At 45.0% G+C, this 27,725-nt stretch overlaps 1 protein-coding gene across 5 annotated transcripts in view; it reads right to left on the reverse strand.

Annotated features, from left to right (window-relative positions):
• Positions 1–27,725, reverse strand: part of TGFBR1 (transforming growth factor beta receptor 1) — a 458,152-nt gene that overhangs the window by 295,172 nt on the left and 135,255 nt on the right. For 2 of the 5 annotated variants that reach the window (XM_077491981.1, XM_077491979.1), the window contains one exon: positions 10,439–10,468. The exons of the other annotated variants lie outside the window; for them this stretch is intronic. In XM_077491981.1, the coding sequence (XP_077348107.1) occupies positions 10,439–10,468 (30 nt within the window). The remainder of the gene's footprint in view (positions 1–10,438; positions 10,469–27,725) is intronic. 5 annotated transcript variants of the gene reach the window in all.

Raw genomic sequence — 27,725 nt, forward strand, 5'->3', positions numbered from 1 at the left:
CTGTCCACCAGGTCCTCTCTCACTCGCTTTGAGATCACTTTTCACATACAGACAGACCCCTCCACCTTTCCTTTTTACTCTTTCCAAAAGAGTGCATAGCCAGGAATATAAATAGCCCAGTCATGTGAGGAATGAAGCCAAGTTTCAGCAATACCGATTACATCATAGCTCTGATGCACCAGAGTTTCCAACTCGCCGATTTTGCTTGGCAGACTTCTGGCATTGGTGAACAAACATTTTAATGTATTAATATATTTTGACCGGTCACATACTATCCTCTTGGGTGTTCCAAGATTACAACTAGGACTTGCTACTATATTTACCTTGAGTTTATGTGCTTTGGTTACCCTACCACTAATGCCCCTAATATTACCCTCTGCAATATGCTCCACGCTGACTATCTCTAAACCCGGGGGGGGGGGGGGGGGGGGCCCATCGCCTAGTTTAAAAACCTAACTTTTTGGCCATCCTTAATCCCAGCTGATCTGCACCCTCCTCATTTAGGTGCATTCCGTCCCTTCTATAGTACCGGTTATCGACTGAGAAGTCGTCCCAGTCCTCCAGGAACCCAAACCCCTCCTTACTACACCAGCTTTTGAACCACTTGTTTACTTCCCTAATCTCCCTCTTCCTTTCTGGTGTGGCTCGATGTACTAGTAGTATTCCTGAGAATACTACCTTGGAGGTCCATTTCCTCAATTTAGCTCCCAAGTCCCTAAAATCATTCTTTAGGACACTCCATCTGCCTCTGACTGTCATTGGTGCCAACGTGCACCATGACAGCTGGGTCTTCCTCAACCCCTCCCAGTAATCTGTCCACATGATTCGTGATGTGCCGAACATGTCCCTGCAATCCGTTGTATCCTGTCTGTGCTGCCTGCTGTCCACATCCTGCTGCTGGACTACAGGACACCTCCCGGCCATCTACAGTTTCCTACTCTCCACACCAGCCACCCAGTCAGGCACTTAAGCTCCTTTGTGCTCTCGAGCCCCTGTCATCTCTACCAGGGGTTCAAGAGTCAGAGGTCTACAAGGAGGTCGCTTCCTGCATTTTGGGCCATGCCTTAAGGTACGTGACAGTGACCATGTGGAGAGGCACCGCCTGATCGCCCGAAGTTCCAGCACGTTGATTGGCAGGCAGGATTCTTCCTGGGTCTAGCGAACCTGGGCTGACCGTACGCCCCCAAAACTCCCCCCCAACCGGTCAGGCTGGCGTCTGTCGTGATCACCGTCCAATGAAGAGGAAGGAAAGTCTTACCGGACTGACCTCAGCCACCAGAGCAGGGAATCCCGACTAGCTGGCTCACACGGATTTGACAATCCAGAACAATGGAGATTTGTCCCATTTAGACAGGATCTCCTTTTGCAAGACTCGAGTGTGGAATGGAGCATACGGTACCACCTCAAAAGTGGCTACCATGAGACCCAGAACTCGCATTGCAAAAAACACAGCGACGACCACCTGCGGGACACCAACAACTTCACCGCAGCTTGAAGAGTCTGTGGCTTGTCTGAAGGGAGATGGACTCTCGCCTCCGAGTCGTCCAGAAGCAGGCCCAGGCACTCCAGTCAGTACCAACACCGACTTCTGTAGGTTCAGTACCCAACCAAATTCCCAAAGAGTTTGCATAGTGATTGCCACATCCTCCCTTAATTCTGAGGCGGAAGCTGCTCTCAGGAGGTTGTCCAGGTAACTCACGATTGCAATCCCTCGCTGCCTTAAAGTCAAAATTGGGGCTAGCACCTTTGTGAAGATGCCAGGCCAAAAAGGGAGAGCTACAAATTTTTAGTGATCATCCCCTGACCGCAAATCGCAGAAACCTCTGATGTTTGATGCATATGGGGGCATGCAAGTATGCATCCTTGATGTCCAGGGATGCCAGAAAATCTCCCTGGAGTGCAGCATCCACTGAGTGAAACGATTCCATCCTGAAACTTTGTACCTTCACAAAGCTGTTGAGGGCCTTGGTCCTTCTTTGGGACTACAAACAGATGGAGTAGAATCCCTGAAACCTTTCTGGCATTGGTACAGGTACCATCACCCTGCGCAACAGCAGGTCCTGTACTGCCCCGAACAGGGCTTCCCGACAGGCCGGAAGAAGGTTGGGGGGGGGGGGGGGAAGAAAATCTGTTTGTTGGACAAGAAAAACAAAACAATCTTGTATCCTGATGAAACCAGTTGGCAGACCCACTGGGTCAGAAAGTAGGGAGGTGCAATGGGGTGAAAACTCCCGAAGATGAAGGGGGCAAACCTTCATGCGGTGGCAAACCTTCATGAATGAATGAAATACTTATATAGCGCACAATGCGAACTGAATCGCCTCTAGGCGCTGTGGCGAGCTTTGATCATCTGCTAAAAGAGGAAGGTCTTGAGTTTTTTCCTAAAAGCCAGGTGATTTTCTTCCAGGCGGATGTTGATTGGTAGAGCATTCCATAGCAGAGGCCCTTGGACAGCGAATCTCCGATCACCCTTGGATTTATAACGGGCTTTGGGCACGAGGAGGAGGTTTTTGTTGGCTGATCGAAGACTGCGGTTTGGTGTGTAATGATTTATTTTCTCCATTAGGTATTGCGGAGCTTCTCTATGCACGCATTTGTGGGTGAGGCAAAGGGTCTTGAACGTGATCCGATTTTTTACGGTTAGCCAATGTAAGCTCCTCAGTGAAGGAGAAATGGATTCCCAGGGTTTTTTTCCTGTTATCAGCCTTGCCGCCGTGTTTTGGATCAGTTGTAATCGCGCAAGTTGATATTGTGGTAATCCTATGTAAAGCGAGTTTGCGTAGTCCAGTCCTGAATTAATGATTGTTCCAACTACCACTGCTTTGTCATTCTTTGGGATAAAAGGGATGAGTCTGCGAAGCATGCGCAGTAGATGGTGAGATCGACTGACTACAGATCCTATTTGCGCATCCATTGACATTTGTGCGTCTAAAATAACCCCGAGACTCTTCGCTTTGGTCTTTGGGGAGATAGTCTGCCCAAAGACGGTTGGTGGAGACCAGGAGGTTTTGGTTGCGGGCTTATGATTTGGGTGTAAGATAAGAAGCTCTGTCTTTGATTGGTTCAGCTGGAGGGAGTTGGTGGTCATCCAGTCCTCTATTGATTTGAGGCAGTTTTCAAGTTGTTGTTGGTGATCTTTTTTTCCATTGACCCGGAAATAAAGTTGTGTGTCGTCAGCGTAAGAGTGGAAGCAGAGATCTGAGCATCTGATGATTTGAAGGAGTGGGCGAATGTAAATGTTGGAGAACGGGTGACAATGGAGAGCCTTGAGGGACTCCGCAGGTGACTGCCCGAGTTTCGGAGAGGAATTTTCCTAGTTTCACTGTCTGTGACCGATTTCCTAGGAAGGACGCGAACCAATGGAGATCTATGTCTTGGACTCCGGCTACTTCTGTGAGGCGGACGAGTAGAGTATTGTGATCTACTGTATCAAACGCTGCACTTAGGTCTAGCAGTACGAGGAGACACGGCTCTCCGTCATCTGCTGCTTCGAGGGCGTCATCCCAAATCTTGAGGAGAGCCGTTTCTGTTCCATGACCCGGGCGGAAGCCTGATTGCAGCGGGTCCAGGAGTTTGTGAGTATCCAGGTGAAGTTGTAGCTGATGTACTACAGCTTTCTCCATGATCTTAGAAATGGTGTTGAGGCTTGTAATCGGCCTACAGTTGTTTGGATCCTGAGGGTCCAGGTTTGGTTTCTTGAGTAGAGGTTTGACAATGCCTTGTTTGAGGATGCTGGGAACAATCCCTTTGTGGAATGATCGGTTTATGAGGTGGGTTATGGTTGGAGCCACGATGTCGGTGCATTCTTTCAGTAGTTTTGTGGGGATGATGTCAATAGGTGAGGTACTGTCACGCAGTTTATTAATGATGTTTTTTGCGGTGTCTACGGTAATTGGGGATAGTGAAAATTTTGGCGGTTGCGGTATGTTGGTGCGGACATCCTCTTTATGTTTTTGCTGGCTGAGGTTGGATGTTTTCTTCTGACAAATTGTTTCCCTGATGGTTTTGACTTTATCGATGAAAAAATCCGACAGTTTGTCACAGTAATCCTGGGATTCGCTTTCTGGGGGTTCTAGACAAACCGGATTCATTGATTGATTAACCAGTTTAAACAGTTCCCGTGGTTGGTTTGCGGCCGTTGAGATTGTATATGAGAAGTGGTCCTTTTTGGCTTTGAAGATTGCTTTCCGATAATTCTCTGTCAGACCTTTGTAGTTAAATAGGTTTTCCTCGGTGGGATTTCTTCTCCATGTTCTTTCCGCTCTTCTGCGTTCTTGCTTTAGTACGGAGAGGGAGCTATTAAACCATCCAGCATTTTTCTTCCTGATGAGAGCCCTGCGTTTTGGTGCTACCGAGTCTGCTGATTGCAGTAATGTCTTGTTCAGGGAGTTGAGTGTTTCCTCCGTAGAGTGGTTTAAGGTTATTGTAGATATTTTTTTGGACAGAGTGGTTTTGAAGGCTTCGGAGTACAGTTTTTTCATGCGGTAGCAGATTTGCTCGCAGGCTTGCGAAACCAGAGAAAAAAGCAGGCACCTTGTCGGACTGGGAACTCTTACCTGCCGAACCGGGCAGACGAAAAATCTGCTTCCGAGTGGAAAAGGAGGGCCCTTGCTTACGGTGTGGCTCCTTACCTTTTCTGGACTGTGGGAGCAACATACTCTTACCCCCAGTAACATTCTTAATGTCATCCAGCGAGGCTCCAAATAGCCTCTCTCCCTGCAAGGGCAAGTCCACCAGTGGTTTCTTAGATGCCTGGTCCGCAGACCAGCATTTCAGCCAAATCAGACGACGTAGCACTACTGCTGATACAGAGAGAGCAAGGGGGCCATGTCTAAGATCACATCACAGACACACTTAAGGCCCTGCATCAACTGGTCCACCAGCTCCATGCAGACCGGGGAAGCCTGTTGCTTCTCCAACTCATGGTGCAACAATTTTGCCCATTCAGTAAGCGTCTGAAACCAGGGCCGTGCTAATGCTGACCCCACCACCGTAAACATGGACTGGGCAACAGTCTCAGGCCTTCTGTATGCAGGGTCCTTGAAAGCAGGAGTTCCTTCCACCAGAATCTTGGTTACCTTATTTAACCTGGATACCGGGGGGGGGGGGGGGGAAATGTCAACAATTGGAGGATATGTCCATTTCTTCAGGAAACTCTCCTAAAAAGGGGTAACGCATGCGTTTTGGGACTGAAAAGGCCTGCTGCGGTTTTCCACACTTTAAAAAAAACTTACTCAACTTGTTTTGATAAGGAAACACCTTAGCCATGCGGGCCGGCTTCTGGGACCCGAAAGGGACCGATGCCTCTGTAGATGCCCCTGCCATATCCTCCATCTTTAGGACTGCTGTGATAAGCACTTTTTCCTGTGCTGACCCGGACACAGTCATCTTCCCTGTCTGAACGGTCCTGGTCCGCATCCTCAGTGGGAGGAGGCGTTTTTTTTACCCCCCCCCCCCCCTGTGCCCGCACGCCACTTCCACCCTGACAACAAAGGCCTCCAAGACCACCGACATAGTGTCCATAGGCCCTGCAGGTGCAGCGGAACCAGTTGCCCCCCACAGGACTCACCAACCTGACCCAGGAACTGCGCTATGCTCCCACTGTCTGCTCTTCCTTGTGTCATCCACAAGATTTCTGTGTGAAAAGCACGCCCTTCTTGAAGGAAACTAGCACCCAGCGCTAGAGGAAAAACTACCTGAGGCTACTCGAACTTCCTTGCTACTCGAAAATGGCTTAAGGCAAAAACTGGCTGAGGCTACAAAAAAACAAAAAAAAATGGCTGCAGATCGCACGGTGGCAGCCTCCCCACATGTCAAACACAGCTCGAACACCCTACCATGTCCAGAAACCAGAAAGAGGATGAGCGGACCCCCAACACCCAGTGCAGCCCCCTGCCAGGACCATGAGCCCCCCCCCCCCAGGAGCTCTGGCCAGGTACGTGCACCACACCCCCATGTGCCCAATCACACAGCGGCCCATAGCATGGGGAGGAGGGAAGGGACAGGGAGAGAAGAAAGGGGGAGAGAGACCCCCTAGTCAACCTCCCAGGGAATGCCCAGCTGCTCCAACCTGCTGAGACAGGTGGAACCATACTTACCCCTCCTGCGGGGACTGTTGGACGCATTCCACAGACAGACCCATCACCTGAGCAGTACGGGGTATCCAGCAGGATCCCGGATATAGAAAAGGAGCGCGGACGCCAACCTTTCTCCTCACAAATGGAGATGTAGGCCTTCCAGGTACAATGGGATATCTTCGAGATGATTTCCATGCTTTTAGCATAGTTGGAAGAGTCCGAAAGACCCTGGTTTCTCAACACCTGGCTCTCAATAGCCATGCCGTCAAATCGAGCGATGGTAAAGCAGGATGGAGAATCGGACCTTGAGACAACAGGTCCTCTCATAACAGCAGTTGCCATGGGGCGCCCGCCACCAGACGCACTAGGTCTGCGTACCAGAAACGCCGGGGCCAATCTGAGGCAATTAGTATTACTGGAATCCCCTCGGGCCTCCACTCTGCGGAACCAACATAACAGTTTAAGTGGAGGAAAGAGATAGATCAGCTGGTAGTGATCCCACGGAGCCACCAGCGCGTCTGCCCAAGGATCTCGTCCTGGACACGAATCTCGGCATCTTCCGATGCAGAAGGGAGGCCAGAAGACCCACGTCTGGTGTGCACCATCGCAGGCACAGTAGCCCAAACACCTCCGGATGAAACACCCATTCTCCTGGGTCCAGCATCTGCCAGTTCTCCACTCCCGGGATGTAAATGGCCAATAGGGCCGGTACATGTCGCTCTGCCCACTGAAGAATGTGGCACCCAAGCTTCTTGTTCCTCCTTGGCGATTGACACATGCCACCGCCGTGGCTTTGTCTGACTGGATCCTGATCGGAAGCCCTCGAAGTCTTATCGACCATGTGGAGAGACAAAGCCTGATCGCTCGCAACAAGCGCTTTATCGCGCACAGACCCAGATGGGGATTCATCCTCACTGTCCGACTGCTCCTGGTCAGCATCATCTGAAATTACAGAATAGAGGTCACCAGCCCTAGCGGGGCCCCGAGTGTGTCAGAGCTCTCCCCAGAGGACGGCGGCGGGGGGGGGGGGGGGGGAGGGGGAGGGGGGCAGAGGCCGTTTTTCTACCACCTTTGCGCCCATGCACCGCCTCCATCTTGGCAACAAACATATTAAGGACGCTGATAAGGCGTCCAGAGGCACTGCACTGTCTGCAGGCGAACCTGTTGCAATTGCCTGGATTTCAGGGGAAGAAACACCAGTTTCTGAAGCTATGCTGACCCTACCCTGTCTGTCAACTGTTGGGGACTTAGGACAAAGCACCTAACTGCTGCAGGCTGGAGGAGCCCCCACCGCAGGACTCACCACCCTGACCGAGTACTGCGCCATCCAGATAGGTGTGCCTGTGTCAGCTCCCAGATGCTTAAGAGACAAAACAGCACTGTGCTGAGCTCCACTGTACAGCGCTGAAGCTGGAAAACGTGTTCAGGCTACAACAAAATGGCAGCCGAGCATCCAGTATAAAGGACATGATCACAGGGAAAATGGTCACCGGACTACAGTAAAATGGAGTCAGAGCATGCTGCTCCCTGGTCACACCAAAAATGGCCGAACATCGTATGAAATGAAGGACAGTGAAAAAAAAGAAATGGCAGTAAACCGTGCTACAGTGATCAGCAGACACAGCCACCAGACACCCAGGGGAGAGACCTACAGACAGACATCCAGGGCACAGCTACCAAGCGCAGTCCCTTCAGGGAAGGGGGGCGGCACATACACTACACTGCTCAGCAGCCCATGCAGCATCCCCCTCAGGGAAGGGGGGGGAAGATGGGGACAAGCAGAGAAGAGAGGGAGGCGAGGGACCCCCGAATCGACCTCCCAGGGAATGTCCAGCTGCTCAACCCCACCAAGGCAAGGAGAGCTGTACTTACCAGTCCTGACGAGCTGGGAGACATTCCATCAAAGACCCACTCTCCGATCAGTACGAGGTAGCTGCTGGCCCGGCACACTGACGCAGACATCAGTAGCCCGGTCATATCTGTGCCCTGGGGCATTACGCCCACCCCTGGAGCTGGGGGGCATGTTGTGGCTGACCCAGCGCGGAGCTCTGGTCTGCACACGCTCGCTGGCCAGGCTGGGGAGACTACAAGGATAAGGGTATCCAGCCTGTCACCCAGCCGGCTGTTGATAGCAGATCACAGGATCTTTAATCTTGTGCAAAAGCCAAACTACTGCAGAAAAATCCACGGACCGATGGGCCCGCAGGGTTCCTAGGTCCTTCACTAGGCAGAAAAAAAAAAAAACAGACTGCAGGAGCAGGCTGGGGGTTGTTACCTAAGGGACTGCCCCTTGGGCGGAACTAGAAAGTTCGAGTTTTGTTATAACATATTAACATGTTCTGCCTAGTCCTCTCCTGAAGGTGGTGTAACAACCCGATGGTATAAGAAAGGAGCTGTGTCAGTCGGTGAACGCAAGTGAAAAAGCAGCTACATTTAGCTAGAATGGCTCCCTGTACCATCACCCTCCAGATATTGCTCCAGGGCACTTCTGCATTAAGTGGTATCTCATTCAGAACCACTCACAGTCCGCCTCAGTCTTGATCTGGCCCTCCTCTTCCCCACCACCCAGGATCCCATGATAGCCGACAGCATGAACACAGAGCAGGAAGGATTCACTGATCTATCCCCACTCCAGTAGAAAACCACTACGGTAAGATCACACAGGCTGTGGTAGCGATGCTCTACCCCACCATTACTGCACCAGCGGACAGGACAGTCTTAGCAGGAACAGAACAGCTACTTACTACTGTCAAGATCCCCTGCTTACACCGATAAGGATTGCCTGGGGATGCGCAAGTTTGCAGGGATTCTCCTTATCCCCCCATTGCAGACAGTAATTGAGCCTAAGGTTACGCTTTCCACAGAGTGGATACTATAGGTGTAAAAAAGTGAAGTCATTACGGTTTACCGTTTTGTTGTTTAGGTTTCTGTACTCCTGTTGGCTTTTTTTACCCCCTCAATTCCATTATTATTGGGAACTGCACACTTATGTCTGATACCACCCTGTTGGATTCTTCATTTAGCTTCACAAAGTCCAGGTTCTATAGGCTAGATATTTGGTGCATACATGTCCCCTTATATTATGTACTTTTATGAAAATAGTAACCTGAAACATCAAAGGCTATGCTTGCCCAACACATGTCAGTGCTACGACACTTAAAGCAGGGTTCCACCCTAAAGTGGAACTTCCGCTGATCGGAACCCTCCCCCCTCCGGTGTCACAATTGGCACCTTTCAGGGGGGGAGGGGGTGCAGATACCTGTCAAAGACAGGTATTTACACCCACTTCCGGGCATAGACTCCCGTGGGAGTCTATGCCATTTCCTGTCCTGCCGCGCTGTCTGCTGGGACACACACGGGTCCCAGAGACAGCACGGACAATTCCTATTGCGCTGCACGACTCTCGCATGCGCAGTAGGGAACCGGGAAGTGAAGCCGCTTTGCTTCACTTCCCGATTCCCTCACCTAGAATGGTGGTGGCAGCAGCCGAGCGATCGATCGGCTTCGGCATCGCTAGACCCGGGACAGGCGAGTGTCCATTTATTAAAAGTCAGCAGCTGTAGTATTTATAGCTGCTGGCTTTTAATATTTTTTTCCGCAGTACAGTCCTGCTTTAAAATCATACATAGCCTTAATGCAGGAGACCCATTTACCCTCGTAAGACTTTGTTCTGATATGTAAACACTGTGTATATGGCTCCGCTTCGGGCAAACGGAAAGCCAGCATCATCCTGCTTCACAAAAGCTTGAAGTGCGAAAAAATATTTTATATACAGTATATATTTTCATATATTCATATATATTATATATACATACACATGGCTTTTTTTCCCCTCAGGGAATAGGTGCAGGAACTCCCCCTTTCCGAGTAACCGCTTGTCTCCACCCCAACCCACCTCCGAGCCCTATTCCTTGGTTCCAGCCCCTACCCACCTCCCAGTACTGCCCCTTTTAAAGAATACAGAACCACAATTTTCTGGTGCTCAGTAATTTCTATGGAATTTGGTAACGATAGCAAGAAAAGCAGTAAAATGGATACCCTGCAGCCGGTAACAATAGGGCCCCACACCAGCAACAATAGATCCTCCTACCAACAATGGACCATACGCCACAAAACGTCCCCTCTACCAACAATAGACTATTGGCAGCAGCAATAGATCTCCCCGCAGCCAGCATCAATAGACTGTCAGCCAACAATAGATCTCACCCAGAAACATCTGACCCCCCCCCCCCCATCAACATAAGACCCATCCTCAGCAACAATAGGTCTCCCACCAGCAACATTAGACTTCCTCAGCAACAATAGATCCTCCCCATCAATAAACCCAGCAGCACACCCCAGATTTTCTTGCCATTACATACTGTGCTGGAGGTGCCGGAACCACGTTCCCACTGAAAAAAAAAAGAGATATAGAATATAGATATAGAATATAGATATAGAATATAGATATAGGATATAGAATATAGATATAGAATATAGATATAGAATATACACACACACATACTCATAAGAGTCACATAAGAGTCACCCCTCACATTTTTGTAAATATTTTATTCATCTTTACATGCGATAAACACTAAAGAAATGGCACTTTGCTACAATGAAGTTGAGTGCTCCCCATTCACACCTGAGACCTTGTAACACTAACGAGTCGCATGATATAGGGGGAGGGAAAATGGCTAAATAGGCCCAATTTAGACATTTTGGCTTAGGGGTTTACTCACTTTTGTTGCCAGCGGTTTAGACATTAATGGCTGTGTGTTGAGTTATTTTGAAGGGCAGCAAAATTTACACCGTTATACAAGCTGTACACCCACTACTTTACATTGTAGCATTGTGACTTGGAATGCTCTTTGAATGAGGGTTATTATATCTGTAATAAATGAGACAATATTTTTTCTCTTATCCTGATATAAGTCAGATAACCATTGCCAATGATATCCATCTCCTCCCATTTTTTCAATTAAGGTTCTCTTGTTAAAAAGTCAAGAATTGGTTCTAAAGAAGCAGAAATGTGAAACGCAGCAACCATTTTTTTTTTTTTTTTACATCTGTTGAACTTTACAACAGCTTTATTGATTTTATCGTTTTATTCTATGTATTAACTTTTGTAAAATAAATTGAAAATTCTTAGTTTTAAATTCCTCTATGGTACCGTGATGATCCATGTTAGTTTTCGTTTATAAACAGATACTGTATATCGGCCTCTGAACTCTCACTAAGCAAAGTCCCTTCAATCGTCAGTTCCTGGAACAAAGGGCTTTAATCCTCTGACACAGTGGATCAGATTCTGGCTGGCTATAAGGCGGTCAAGTGCTTCCACGATAAATGGCAGAAGTTTATTGATGTTGTTCGCCTAGACTATTTCACCATATTACCACCACCAACTCCTTAATTACAGTACTCAACAAGCACTATTTGACAGTATATAATCCATGACAGGGGGAAGTCTCCCCTGATCCTTTGAGCATTTTTCCTTCACCAGATGTATCTAGAAGTTTAGTTCCCAGCCTTTCCTGCACACACCCCCCAGTTATCCATTCCTCCCTCCTTTCCAGGATATAGGTCACATCATGTTTAGCTTCTTGTCAATATGAGATGGACCTTGGAAATGTTCCAGCTTATTGTACTAGTTATTGGTTATCATAGGCATCTGATCCTAGAATATGTTGTAGCGCACTCACTGTATGGCAAGGAGCATCCTCTAGTAGCTCATCTATGTTTCCATAAGAGGAGCCCCATTGCATCTCCCTCATTTGTACAGTGCACTTAGTAAATGGGGATCAGATGCTCCTACTGGGAACAGTTTCTCTGCTTTGTACCCCATTTCCTGGTATCACATCTGGTGCCCATTATGTATTGTTAAAGGTACCCTGTTAAATCTACCCTTTTCATAGTGCTGCATATATTACTGTGCTTCAATGCTGGATACAACAATGTGTCTAAGAAGGGTGTAGTATACGGGAGGGTCATATTGTTAGCGACTTGTATCGCAAAAACCTACAGATCGCAACCAATTGTTGCATTACTCCAGTTTTCATCCACATGGGGTATTCAAGTCCATACCCAGGAGCCAACTGAAGAGAGTATCTAGAATTGTTAGTGAACAGGATATCAAGGAAGAACGGCTGAGTGAGATGGAAGACAGACTGTGCCAGGGAGGGTATCCAAAGAGTATCATACATCAGGAACGCATTCATTTGCATTGCAATAGAAAAAAAGATACAGTGCACAGAACGCCCTTCATCTCAGTTTCACCCATTCTCTAATCGCATTAACATCATAATTAGGAAACATTGGTCTATATTCAAACAAAAAATTCAGACTGTCCCAGTATTCTATCAGCCTCCACTAACCTCTTATCGCAGAGGGAGATCGTTACATCATAGATTGGTAAAATCAGATCAATATAGGACTTCTGTTCCCCATGTAACATTTTTAGGTCCTCCTAATTTTGGATCTTTCCCTAGTCTCTCTTGTACTCAGTGTACGAGTACGATTAAGGGAAAAAGTTTTTGCCATCCACATAAAGGATACAACAGCAATATTAAAGACCATTTTACCTGTCAGTCATCCTACATTATATAGATCATTAAATGTCCATTTGGATTGATTTATGAGGGGGAAACAACTCAAAAAGTAAAAAAAACAGGATTGTAAGAGACAGGTACTCCATTTGTGATAAATTAGAGAAATCATCATTAAATCGAGGCATTTCTTGGAGAAAAAAAAAAAAAACACACTGTATCTCAATTAAGATATATGGTTATTGATGGAATATCCGTGAATAGACTAGGAGGAGACAGGGAATTGATAAAAAAAAAAAACAAAAAAAAAAAAACGAAAAGTTTATTGGATCGACCGTTTGGACACACTTCAGCCAAAAGGGTTAAACACTGATTTTGACCTGTACCTGTTTCTTTAATGAGTGCATGTCTAAATGAATAGTTAGTATATGTTAAGATGGTGCCGATACCTATGGTGGTTAATTGATTTCTTATTTTACTGATTTATGATCGTGATCGAGCATTCGATAGATTAAGAATGTATTTTTTTTTAATCTAGTCAGAAATCGAGTGTACCCATGACCTATAAAAATCGCTCTGATGCCACTTAAAAGTTATTGATAGTAGTATTAGGAAATAGAGTTAAATGTGGTTTGACCGATTCCAGCTGAATCTATTATTGTGATTAAGGAGTATGATTCTGATAAATGTTATGCGAAGTGTGTTACCAGTTGCAGACATGAGATTGTGAGAAAGGGCACTAGCTTCATAGCCCGAAACGTCGACTGCCAGTTGTACCTGGTAATATTATATATATATATATATATATATCTGATGTAATCCTTTTTGGAAATAAAATAATTTTGTGCAGCAATCCGGATTGTTGTTTCTATATATCTGTCTGTGGGAAGGACTGGATTGCTTGCACTTCAAGGATCGTTCGGTGCATCTTACCTCTACAATTGCTATAGATTCTAATATCTATCTATCTTCTTTTTTTTTTATGTGTGTATCTCTGTATTTACACAAACAAGGCTCCATTCACATATCTGCATTTCAGAATGCATGGCAAACTGCATAGAAATGCATTTTTTGCCATACATTTCATAAACGTGATGCAAATGTGCATCGTCATTGCCTTGTCAGTACATGTTAAAAGGCACCCCCCAGTGCAGGTAGCAGGCATGCATTTGCAGTGTAACAAATATGCTGTAAATGCACCAAAAAGTGCAGTGAAATGCCACAGAGCAGTGCTATTAACCACCTTCAGACCGGACCATTTTGCTGGTAAATGACCAGAGGTCTTTACAATTTGGCACTGCGCTGCTTTAACTGGTAATTGCGCGGTCATGCAATGTTGTACCCAAACAAAATTTGCGTCCTTTTCTTCCCACAAATAGAGCTTTCTTTTGATGGTATTTGATTGCCTCTGCGATTTTTATTTTTTGCGAAATAAACGTAAAAAGACCGCAAATTTTGAAAAAAAATGATATGTTCTACTTTTTGTTATTAGAAAAATCCAATAAACTCAATTTTAGTCATACATTTATGCCAAAATGTATTCAGCCACATGTCTTTGGTAAAAAAAAAGTCAATAATTGTATATTTATTGGTTTGCGCAAAAGTTGTCACATCTACAAACTAAGGTAAGTTTTCTGGAATTTACGCAGCTTTTCGTTTACGACTGCCTATCTCATTTCTTGAGGTGCTAAAATGGCAGGGCAGTACAAAACCCCCCCAAATGACCCCATTTTGGAAAGTAGACACCCTAAGGAAATTGATAAGTGGCATGTTGAGCCCATTGAATATTTTATTTTTTTGCCTCAAGCGATTGAATAATGACAAAATATTTTTTTTATTTTTTTTTTTTTTTTACACAAAGTTGTCACTAAATGATATATTGCTCACACATGCTATGGGCATATGTGAAATGACACCCCAAAATAAATTCTGCTGCTTCTCCTGAGTACGGGGATACCACATATGTGGGACTTTTTGGGAGCCTAGCCACGTACGGGGCCCCGAAAACCAAGCACCGCCTTCAGGCTTTCTAAGGGCGTTACAGTTTTGAAGGCCATAAAATGCCAAGATGGCACAAACCCCCCCCCCCCCAAATTACCCCATTTTGGAAAGTAGACACCCCTAAATTTAGGGGTACACTAGTGAGACTAGGTAATAAATGGCGGGTGCCCTGAAACTATAAAAAAATAACTAACCAACCAGCGTCACCTGTAACAGTTATATGGTGATCACTGGTGAAAGGGTTAAATAGGGGGCAATCAGGGGGCTTTATGCGGTAGTATATGGGGGGTCCCTGGCGCTATAAAAAGCTGCGGCGAACCTAAATACCTACCTGCCTAACTAGCGTCACCTGTGACACTAATACAGCGATCAGAAAAACGATCGCTTATTAGGCTGGGTTCACACTGGAGCGATGCGGGAACGCCATGAATCCGCGGCGGGTTCCCGCATCGCATGCCTCCCGGCGGCAGTTCACACTGCCCTATGCGAACTGCTGGGAGTGTCAGTGAAATATTAATGACACCCCCAGATCAGTTCGCATATCGCAGTGCGATCTGCAAACTCGGATCGCATGGTGTGAACACCCATGCGATCCGATTCTGCTGCGGGCCAAAAAAGGGTCCCGTGCGAATTTGCGGCGGGTGCGACACGAATTCAGCCATACTATCTGTATGGCTGAACTCGAATCGCACAGAGATCGGATGTGATTTGCACTGCAGTGCGAATCACATTCGTTCTCATAAACCGCTGCAATGTGAACCCAGCCTTAGTGACACTGGCGACGGGGGGTGATCACGGGGTTAAACCTTTATTGGGGGGGTTAGGGGGCACATTAGAACTAAAGGGGGCTAACCCTAACTGCTCTAACAGTTATTACAGTCACAAATGACACCAATGCAAAAAAAAAAAAAAAAGCAATTGGTGTCACTGTGACTGGGGGGGCAGGGGTAATTGGGGGGTGATCGGGGGGTAAAGGGGGGGTGTGAGTGTGCCTGGCATGTTCTACTGTGTAGTGTAGTGCTTGTGCAACTCACCGATGCTCTCTCCTCGGTGCCGGAACGAAAAATACCTACACGGAGGAGAGAATACATCACTTCCTCTCCTGTGTTTACATTACAGGAGAGGAAGTGATGTCACGGGACATTTTCATTCGTCGGGAGCGATCGCGAGGGGGTGGCCATGAATGAATGGCCGTCCCCTCGTCCGGGATCGCTCCCGAACGAATACCGACCGCCGCAGGCACCGGGCGGGGGCCGATCGGGCCCCCGACCGGCGGGCAGGCAAGGACGTACATGTAAGCCCTTATGCCTGCCCGTGCCATTCTGTCAACGTACATTGTCGTGCGGCGGTCGGCAAGTGGTTAATAGTGCAAGTGCTTCAGCATTTACAATTCTTCAGGTAGGAGTAAGATACAGTATATGGTCTGCTCCCAAAAAAAATTCTGGAGATTCCATGGGGTGATCGTTGCACACAGGGCAGCCCATTCAGGTTAATGGGCTGCCCTATGCATCCCATCTAAAATAACCTCCAAAAAAAACAAAAACAACCACATGCGTGAATGTGGGTTTCCCGCTATGTGAATAGGGACTGACAACTGAGTATCGCCCCCCCCCCCCCCCCCCCCCATCCACTCAATCCCATGTACTTGAATAAAGATGTCCATACACTATGCAATCCGATACACTCTGTACAATTTCCTTTAGATTTACAAGAACTACAGAACACACCATTCAATTTGTATCACATCACACAGGCTCTTGCACTACACAGCTGATGGTAGACCTAAAAGAATATACAATCTGATTTTACAGAAAGGGGGTGCAAAAAAATAAATAAAAAAAGACACGGTAGATGAGGAATGAGAACAAGGCAGTGCATGCTGGGATATGATCTACAGGAAGTGATTAAATCAATAAGCATTAAGAAAAAAAATTAAACCCACACAAAATTTCAAAGCTTCTATAGAAAACGTGAGAAGAGCACATTGGCAAACTACTGAGCTGGGAGCAGGTACCTGTCAAAACCAGGTACACGCTGCCCACTCGCACGCGCCCCCCCAAAAGGTGGCCAGCGTGGCAGAGGAGCGGCGGGGGGGGGGGGGGGGTTGTTAGAGGAAGCAAGAGAGTCTTCCTTTTTTGGGTGTAGCGCCGCTTTAAGTGTTTTTTATCTTTCCAGTATGTGCTTGTTTGCTACCCTGATATTGTTTTAGATGACCAAGTAATAAGCTCGGCAATGTTTTGGATTGCCAGGTCCAGCAGATTATCATTTCTAGTTGGAACCTCTATAAATTATACCATAAAATTGTCTTAATACATTTATAAATTTCCACCCTTCAGTGCCATTGTGTCAGTCAATTTCAGGGTAGGTAAAATCCCCCATTTTCATCACCGTCCCTTGCAGCCCTTTCTATCTGTGCAACATGTCTCCACCTTCCCTTTAACACTGAGTGGCCTATAACAAACTCCAATAACGTCGAAGGACACCCATCTACAGCTCTGCCCATAATGCTTCAGCGCCAGCACACTCTACAACAAAATTCTTTCAAACGCTATTTGATTTTCTATCTCACAGGCAGACGTCATCACCTTTGCATTTTACCCTGTCTTTTCGAAAGACAACATAGCCAGGAATATTAATAGCCCAGTCATTTGAAGAATGAAGTTAAAATTCAGTAATACCAATTAAGTCATAGTTCTTATGTATCAAGGATTCCAACTCTACTAATTTGCTTGGCAGACTTCTGGCATTGTTAGTTAAACACACACTAATTCATGGCTGCATTTTGCACATGCTTTACAAATCTTTTAGACCCCTTTCACACTGAGGCAGGTTTCAGGCGCTTTAGTGCTAAAAAGAACACCTGTAAAGTGCCTGAAAACTGCCTCTTGCCTCCTCAATGTTAAAGCCCGAGTGCTTTCACACTGGGATGGTGCGCTTGTAGGACAGGAAAAACCTCTTTGGGGCGGTGTAGGAGCGCTCCTACACCAACGGTGCCCATAGCAATGAATAGGCAGTGCTTCCAAAGCACCTGAAAAGTGATTCGGAAGCACCGCAACACAGGCTCTTGTAACCCCTTCAGCTGCTAGCAGGGGTGAAAAGCTCCCCACTAGCAGCCAAAAAGCGCTGCTTAAACAGCAAGTAAAGCGCCGCTAAAACATAACACTAGCAGACTCACACCCCAGTGTGAAAGCAGCCTAAGTAGTACAATACAGTGCTAGAATTGCCAACGGTTGTTTTTAACACTAGAAACGAATCACATGCCTTAACCCAGCCCCCTAACCTCATCTTTCCCATTCCACCCTCCATTGGCGTCTAACTCGTGACTGACTTGTCTGCTCCATTATAGTCGAAATTTGTGCCCCCCCCCCGCCCCATTTTAAATACTACTCAAGCCTTCCCATAAATCTCTACCCCATCACAGCAGACCCCCTTCCATTTAGGTGCAAACCATGTTTTGCATATAGGTTGCACCCCAACGAGAAGTCAGCTGGCTGCTCTGGAAACCCAAATCATTCCCTTTACCCAGATCTTTAGCCATGAATTCAGTTATCAAAGCTCCATATAACTTCCTGTGTTGCGCATTACATAAGTAATTTTCAGAGACAATGACTTTTTAGAGGTCCTTCCCATCAAATTGCAGCTTTGTCAAATTGATACTTAAAGTTTCATTAAACCCAGGATTATAAAAAAAAAAAAAAAAAAAAAAAAAAAAATGCTCATTACATGCTATAACAAAAATTTTGCATACTCAAAACAAATGCTTTAGTGGGTTATTTTTTATGTGGAGTGAAATATACCTCCGACTCTGTCTACACCATATTAATGCACAAAAAATACACATTTGATGCTCAAAGATATATTATTAGCTGTAAAAAATAGTTATTTGATGACATTTATAATCTAATCTGAATTATTCTTCTAAAAACAAGACGTCCAGACACAGGCTCCGTAGAGAACATACATCAGCAGAGTAATAGAAGCCCCTCCCAATGATCTTCCCTGCAGATGCCAAAAAACAGCGAAAGATGATGTGAGCACACAACAGCATTGCAGGAATAAGGTACTTGGTAGGATATATTTATGTGAATAAATTATGGCAATTAAAACTTCTCTGTTTAGTATCACTTTAAAGAGGAACTGGAGTCTGCTCACATAATTTGTAATAATCTTTATTTTTATATTATTATAGATTATTAATCTAATCTTTGCCATTTTGAAGCTTCCCTCCAACCACTTTGCATGTTACTTTAACCACTTCAGCCCCGGACCAATTTTCAGCCTAAGGACCAGAGGTCTTTTTACAATTTCGCACTGCACTATTTTAACTGGCAATTGCGCGGTCATGCAATGTTCTACCCAAACGAAATTTGCGTCCTTTTCTTCCCACAAATAGAGCTTTCTTTTGATGGTATTTGATTGCCTCTGCGATTTTTATTTTTAGCAATATAAATGGAAAAAGACCGAAAATTAAGAAAAAAAAATAGATAATTTTCTAATTTTTGTTATAAGAAAAATCGAATAATCTCAATTTTAGTCATACATTTAGGGCAAAATTTATTCAGCCACATGTCTTTAGTTAAAAAAAAAAAAAAAAAAAAAAAAAAGTCAGTAAGCGTATATTTATTGGTTTGTGCAAAAGTTATAGCGTCTACAAACTAGAGTACATTTTCTGGAATTTACACAGCTTTTAATTTACGACTGCCTATCTAATTTCTTGAGGTGCTAAAATGACAGGGCAGTACAACCCCACCCCCCAAATTAGCCCATTTTGGAAAGTAGACACCCCAAGGAAATTGCTGAAGGGCATGTTGAGCCCATTGAATATTTTTTTTGTCCCAAGTGATTGACAAAAAAAAAAAAAAAAATAAAGTTTACAAAAAGTTGTCACTAAATGATATATTGCTCACACATGCCATAGTTATATGTGGAATTGCACCCCAAAATATATTCTGCTGTTTCTCCTGAGTACGGGGATACCACACATGTGGGACTTTTTGGGAGCCTAGCCACGTACGGGACCCCGAAAACCAAGCACTGCCTTCCGGATTTAAATATAAAACGCTACCAAAAAAAACTGTTAGCAATCACAGGGATCAGGCCTGACTCTGCGATCGCTGCATTTATGTGTTTAGTGTTTTGTAAGTGACAGTGATCGATCAATACTGCACTTGGGTGGGCTGGGCGGAGGGGCAAAACGCAGGTGCTAGCAGGTATCTGGGCTGATCCTGCTAACAATGCGTTTTTTTGGAACCCTAAACTGCTGGGGACGCTAGTATAGATCCGATCAGATATTGATCTGTTCAGATTCTATACCACTACGGGAGGTTTATGCTTTGCGCGTGGGTGTTAGCGGTACTGGCACTAACCTAGCGCTGCCTGGGGCGACGCAGACCCTGACCCCAAAACCAAATTGCCATCACCCGCCGGGTGATCAGGGGGTTAAACCTTTATTGGGTAATAAATGGTGGGTGCCCTGATGCTATAAAAAGCAAACTACCTAACCAGAGTCACTCGTAACACTTATACGGTGATCACTGGTGAAAGGGTTAACTAGGGGCAATCAGGGGGTTCAAATTTTATTAGGTAGTATATGGGGGTCCCTGGCGCTATATAAAAACTTGATGGGGAACCTAAATAACTAACTGGCTAACCAGCGTCACCAGTGACACTTATACGGTGATCGCTAGTGAAAGGGTTAACTAGGGGCAATCAGGGGGTTAAAACCGTTATTGGTTAGTATATGGGGGTACCTAGCGCTATAAAAACCTGGCGGTGAACCTAAAAAAATAACTAGCTACCTAGCGACACTAATACAGTGATCAGAAAAATGATCGCTTAGTGACACTGGCAAAAGGGGGTGAAAGGGTTAACTCTAGGGGCAATCAGGGGGTTAAACCTTCATTGGGGGGTGGTAGGGGGCTACCCTGGACTTAACACTAACTGCCCTGACACTTTACTTTTACAACTGACACTAAATGCAGTCATCCGTAAATAAATGATTACTGCAATCAGTGACACTGACTGGGAGGAGGAGGGGGGCGATCGGGGGGGGGGGGGGGGGCGATGTGCCTATATGTCAGTGTAGTGTTGGTGCACATTTTGAGTCTTCTCCTCGTAGTCCGGTCAAAAAGACCACCCCGAGGATAATGACATCACTTCCTGCCTGTGTTTACTATACACAGCGGGAGGAAGCTTCTCATTCGCCAGGAGCGATCGAGAGGGGATGGCCAGAAACCAACGGCCATCCCTCCATCCCGGATCACTCCTGAAGCAAACCGGACCCCGCATCCAGCGGGAGGGGGTCTGAACAGACCCCCCCACCCGCTTGAAGGCAAGCACGTACATGTACGTGCTTGTGCCTGTACATGCCATTGTGATGACGTACATTGGCATGCGGCGGTCTTTAAGTGGTTAAACACTTGAGCCCCAGACCATTTTTTCCCACAAATAGAGCTTTCTGATGGCATTTGATTGCCTCTGTCTTTGGTGTAAAAAAAAAAAAAAAAAAAAAAGTCAATAAGCGTATATTTATTGGTGATAGAGTCTACAAAACTTAGGTACATTTTCTGGAATTTACACAGCTTTCAGTTTATCACAGCCCATCTCATTTGAGGTGCTAAAAACAGCAAGACAGTACAACCCCCCCCCCCCCCACAACCCCATTTTGCAAAGAAGACACCCCAAGTAAATTGCTGAGAGCCATGTTGAGCCCATTGAATATTTTTGTCCCAAGTGATTGAATAAGGACAAAAAAATGCCATGGTTATATGTGGAATTGTTGAAATGTCGAAAACCAAGCACCGCCTTCAGGATTTCTAAGGGTGTACATTTTTGATTTCACTCCTTATCAGTTTTGAAGGCCATAAAATGCCAAGATGTCACAAACCGCCCCCCCCAAATGACCCCATTTTGTAAAGTAGACACCCCAAGCTATTTGCTGAGAGGCACGGTGAGTATTTTGCAGCTCTCATTTGCTTTTGAAAATGAAGAAAAAAAAATGTTTTCTTCAATTATCAAAAAACTTTGACAAAAAGAGGTCTGCAAAATACTCACCATACCTCTTAGCAAATAGCTTGGGGTGTCTACTTTCCAAAATGGAGTTATTTAAGGGGGTATTGTGCCACCTGGGCCATTCCACGCGATAGGCAGTGAGGAGTGAAATCAAAAATTTAAACTCTTAGAAAGTCTGAAGGCAGTGCCTGGTTTTCTGGGTCCCGTATGCAGCAAGGCTCCCAAAGAGTCTCACATGTGGTAACCCCGCACTCAGAAGCAACAGAATGTATTTTGGGGTGTAATTTCACATATGACTATGGCATGTTTGAGCAATATATCATTTAGTCACAACGTTGTGGGAAAAAAAAAAAAAATTGTCTTTCCAGCAGCTTGTGTCAAAATATAAAATATTCCATGGACTCAACATGCCTCTCAGCAAATAGCTTGGGGTGTCTACCTTCCAAAATGGAGTCATGGGGGGGGGGGTAAAATTATCCTGGCATTTATGCACAATAACCCAAATGGAAAAAAGTTGCGCTACTAAGCAAATAAAGTGACAACAGCAACCAGCATCAACAATCTTAGTGAAATTGTGTAACTGAAAAAAAAAAAATATATATATATATATATATATATATATATATAAATAATATATATATATAATGCAGCGTTATTTCACAAATATCAAACATATTACAGAAGGCTGTGCATGGAACAAAAAACAGTGTGAGATTAAAAAACACCACACTAGTGAAAACTAGAGGTCGACCGATATGGGTTTTTCTCTGGCCGATGCCGATATTTAGAAATCATGGCGGCCGATAGCCGACATATGATGCCGATTTTTTTTGGGCCGATATGTTCGGCCGATTTTATTTTATTTCTTTATTTTGTTCCTTTTTTTTATATATATATTATTTATTTATTTTAATCCCCCCTTGATCTAACACACCTTTCCCACTGGGGCGTTTTTCAGGCGCTTTTGGGCTAAAAATAGCGCCTTTAAAGTGCCTGCAAAATGGCTCCCTTGCAGTCTGTGTGAAAGACAGAGTGCTTTCACACTGAGGCGATGCGCTGGCAGGATCTTAAAAAAAAGTCCTGCAAGCAGCACGTTTGGAGTGGTGTATACCGCTCCTCCACCACTCCTACCCATTGATATGAATGGGCACCATTGCCGAAGCGCATGCAATGCGATTTGGCAGCAGTGCTTCATGGGCGCATTTAACCTCTTCCTTGGCCGCTAGCTGGGTTATATGTGCCCCACTAGCAGCCAAGTAGCACCGCTAAAATGATGGTAAAGAGCCGCTAAAACTTGCGTTTTACCATCAACGCCTGCCCGCTCCAGTGTGAAAGCAGCCTTCATAAGTGATACAGAAAATTTCTTACATTTAAACATTTATTAAACAAAACAAACCTCCAATCAGTTTACTTGTATGTATGATTTAGATAAAAAAAAAAAAACCTATGTATTAAATAAAAACAGGTAGTCAAAACTTTTGGACAAAAAATTTATTTTATTTTTATTTTTTAAATAGTGTATTTTTTCCCCAAAAAAATGCATTTGAAAGACCTCTGTGCAAATGCCGTGTGACATAAAATATTGCAACAACCGCTATTTTATTCCCTAGGATCTCTGCTAAAAAAATATATATAATTTTTGGGGGGTCTAAGTGATTTTCTGGCAGAAAATACAGGATTTTTACTTGTAAGCAACAAGTGTCAGAAAAGATTTAGTCTTTAAATGGTTAAACTGAGAACTTCTACACACAGAGATGACTTCATTCATTCAAGTGTAAACATTTGTATCATTTTGTTCTTTTCTTGGCAGCCTGCCCAGAGAGGAGGAAGACGTTTCTATGGCAACTTACACTGACTTCTATACAGAAGTCATTTCAAAGTCCCGCTGCAGTTCTAAATCGGCTTTTTACCAGCACAATCGGCAGATGCCAATTAAAAAACGGCAAATATCGGCCGATATATCGGTCGACCTCTAGTGAAAACATGCAATATTGCAAAAACAATGGCTCAAAGCAGAGGAGGGCAGTAACTGCAAACCCCTACCTTAACCACTTGGGTACCGCGCTATTGCAAAATGACGGCAATAGCGCGGACCCACATTTTCGGGACTACGTCTATTGACGTAGTCCCGGTTACGAGCGGCCTGCGCGCCCCCTGAGGGGCGCGCTCTGATCGGCGAGTCCGTGAGACTCGCCTGATCACCGATCCGTGTAAGGGGTCGATCCCGACCCCTTATCACGTGATCAGCTGTCAGCCAATGACAGCTGATCATGTGATAAAACGGAGCCGGTAATCGGCTAGTATTCCTCCTCGCGCTGACAGCGCGAGGAGAAAAAAAAAAAGCCGATCGCCGGCGGCCGTGTTCGGGACATCAGTCCCGATCACGGCCAGAAATTTAAACGGACACCTGCCCCCTGCCAGTGCCCACCTGCCACCCGCAGTGCCATCCTGAAATAAAGTAAGTGCCCCCCTGTCAGTGCCACCCAGCAGTGCCCATAGTGCCCACAGTGCCACCCAGCAGTGCCCACAGTGCCACCCAGCAGTGCCCACAGTGCCACCCAGCAGTGCCACCCAGCAGTGCCACCCACAGTGCCACCAAAATCTGCCTCAAAGGTGCTGCACCCCAGTGCCGCCCATCAGTGCCCAGCAGTGCCGCCCATCAGTGCCCAGCAGTGCCACCTATCAGAGCCACCTATCAGTGCCACCTATCAGTGCCCATCAGTCCCATCTATCTGTGGTACCTATCAGTGCCCATCCGTGCCACTTATCCGTGCCACCCATCCGTGCCATCTTATCTGTGCCCATCTTTGCCCATCGGTGCCGCCTTATCTGTGCCTATTAGTGCCGCCTTAACTATGCCTATCAGTGCCCACCAGTGCAGCCTATCAGTGCCCACCAATGCAGCCCATCAGTGCCCACCAATGCAGCCCATCAGTGCCCACCAATGCAGCCCATCAGTGCCCACCAATGCAGCCCATCAGTGCCCACCAATGCAGCCCATCAGTGCCCACCAATGCAGCCTATCAGTGCCGCCTAATCAGCGCACTTCAATGAAGGAGAAAAATGACCCGTTTGCAAAATTTTATAACAAACTATTAAAACATGATTTTATTTTTTTATTTTTTTGCATCTTTTTTTGTTTGTTTAGCAAAAAATAAAACTCCGAGCTGTAACTAAATACCACCAAAAGAAAGCTCTATTTGTGGGAAAAAAAATGATAAAAATTTCATTTGGGTACAGTGTTGTATGCCCGCGCAATTGTCATTCAAAGTGCATCAGCGCTGAAAGCTGAAAATTGGTCTGGGACTGAGGGGGGTTTAAGTGCCCAGTAAGCAAGTGGTTAAGCATCTATACAGTACATAAAAAAAAAAAAAAATATTTGTAAAATCAACAGATGTATATCTAAATGGTGATATTGTGTCAGCAAAAAGATTGTCTGACATACAATTGCAATAAGCTTCTCAAATTCAGGTGTAAAAATAACTCATTCCCATGTGGAAAGTGAAGTCCTGATAAAAAAAAAGTGTTGCCTCTTCAAAGTGCTGATACACCAGCTGGTAAAGCCAGAAAGTCTCAAGGTTTATAAAACTCCCCTAACACGGGACTCCCCTCTCCAATGATGAAGTAATTTATCATTAATCTGAAATTTTGTGCCTTTAGGGTTTTTATTGCGACACTGTAGGTAGTGTTTGGGGACACTATGGTTTGTAAGACCCTGTTTGATAGCTGCAATGTGTTCATTAACTAGTAGTGAATGATCTAATAGTGCGTCCCACATATTGCTTGTGGCATGGACAAGTGATTAAATATACTATGTACCGTGTCGCACAGGTGCTAAAATATGTTTCATCTGATAAATAGAGGTGACTGGATTCTTAACATCTGATTTTCTCCGTCCACAAATGTTATGAATACATACATTGCATTTCCTACATGGATCGTAGCCCTTAGACTCTGGAAAGAAAAAATGTTTTGGGCACATCTACTACATTATGGGAGATTTGACTTTTCAATGTGGGGGCTCCCCTAAAGACCACTCCTGCTCTCGCGGGCAACAATGGACCCCAACAATGGATCGTTTAGAATGGCCCAATGTCGATTGAGGATGTTCTTAACCTGCTTGTGTTGGACAGAAATTTGTGCGATTAAAGCCCACTTAAAGTTATTATCAACAGTACGTTTCGGTTGCTCTACGGTCAATGTACGTCAGTCCCGAGAAGCGACCTTGGCTATCTCATCATCAATAACTGATGGTAAGTACCCCTTTTTGACGAACCTTTGTTTCAAAAAGGATGCTTGTTTAGCGAAGTCGGTGAAATCCGTACAATTTCTACGAATTTGCAACGACTGACTGCGAGGTACACTCAAGCCAAGGGCTGTAGTGACAGCTGTCAGTGGGGATATATCCATCACGGTCAGTTTGATAAACATTGAAGTTACAAGACGAGGATCGACCACAGAAATCTCCAGGTCGAGGAAATAAATAGCGCAAGAGTCAACCTCATATGTGAGGGCCACCCCATCTCGTTATCATTCAAAGTTGTCATAAAGTCATGTAGTGACGCCTCGTCCTTTCCATAGGAGGAGGATGTCGTTCTAATGACTAGACACCCTCCTCCCACAGGGCCATAAAGAGATTCGCAAGGCTGAGGGCAAATTTAGCCCCCATTGTCACACCTTTCGTTTGTAAAAAAATAAATAAAAATAAATTGGATTGTTGTACCAAAAATAGAAAAAAAAAAAAAAAAAAAGATAATTTGGAATATCCCGCGCTTGGACTACAAATATGTGAATAAGTATATAAACTGCTCCCCTTAAAAGTGTTAAGAAACTTGACCTGGTTAGTTGTGGGTTGTGAAATGTTAAAGAGGCACTACAATAAAATAGTAACAATAAAGTGCTCTAGTGCTTAATACCGCAAGTATCTTATTATTCAATACATACGGCAATATGCATTAAATACATATAAGTATTCAGCTCAAAAAAAGGTTATCATATATAACAAATAAACAAATTGTCCATAGAAAGTAGTGAAACTGGAGTAGGTGTAAATCCTGTATCCCATCACCGCTTGGGAAAATGGACAACCACAGCACCCAGTGAAATTATGCTAAGTAGCCTACTCACCTTGACCCCTTTATTTAAAAAGTAAGGTCAGGTGAAGCTTTAGCAGGTTTAGGAAACTGCTAAACTTGATGGGGAAACTGCTTAGGTGTACCATTGATATTGTTCCAATCCGCGTTTGCTCAAGAAAAAATAGAGAACCGGACCATGGCATAATAACGTTTTATTTAAAAGAACATAAAAACAAAACCAGCCAAATGGCCTCTTGCCTTAAAAGTGCCATAACCTCGGCACTAGAGGGAACGAACGTATCAGACCGGGTGGATTGGAACCTAGCTGTGCCACTCGCTGGATCTTCGGGAACCAAGCGTTCCGACCAAAAGCGATGTGACCGTAATGCACCTCAACGTACGTTTTGTCATGATGACGTCATCAGGAAGCGCCCCGGTCACTTGACGAACAATGTTTTTATTTGGTCGGAAAGTATTTGAATGGCTCAAATCAAATTAACTGCATTATCGCCATCTTGCGGACAGGTAAGATAATGCACCCAATATATGGTAATAAATATACACCAGCCTTTTCACAATACACCCAGTTTGACCACTAATTTTACAGTTATACACATACATCTAAAAAAATTTCATAAAGAATATAATGACTAATATAGTGGAGAGAAATATTCTGTCATTGTATTCTTTATTAATTTTCTTTTTTTTTTTTTTTTTTTTTAGATGTAGGTGTATAACTGTAAAATTTGTGGTCAAACTGGGTGTATTGTGAAAAGGCTGGTATATATTTATTACCATATATTGGGTGCATTATCTTACCTGTCCACAAGATGGCGATAATGCAGTTAATTTGATTTGAGCCAAATACTTTCCGACCAAATAAAAACATTGTTTGTCAAGTGACCGGGACGCTTCCTGATGACATCATTACGACGTACGTCGAGGTGCATTCCAGTCAAACAGCTTTTGGTCCGAACGCTTGGTTCCCGAGATCTAGGGGGTGGAACGCACGCCAATTCAAGCAGCGGAAGCGG

This window comes from Lithobates pipiens, unplaced genomic scaffold (assembly GCF_037356315.1).
Source record: "Lithobates pipiens isolate NorthernLeopardFrog02 unplaced genomic scaffold, aLitPip1_a1.2 Scaffold_19, whole genome shotgun sequence".
Lineage (NCBI taxonomy): Eukaryota > Metazoa > Chordata > Amphibia > Anura > Ranidae > Lithobates > Lithobates pipiens.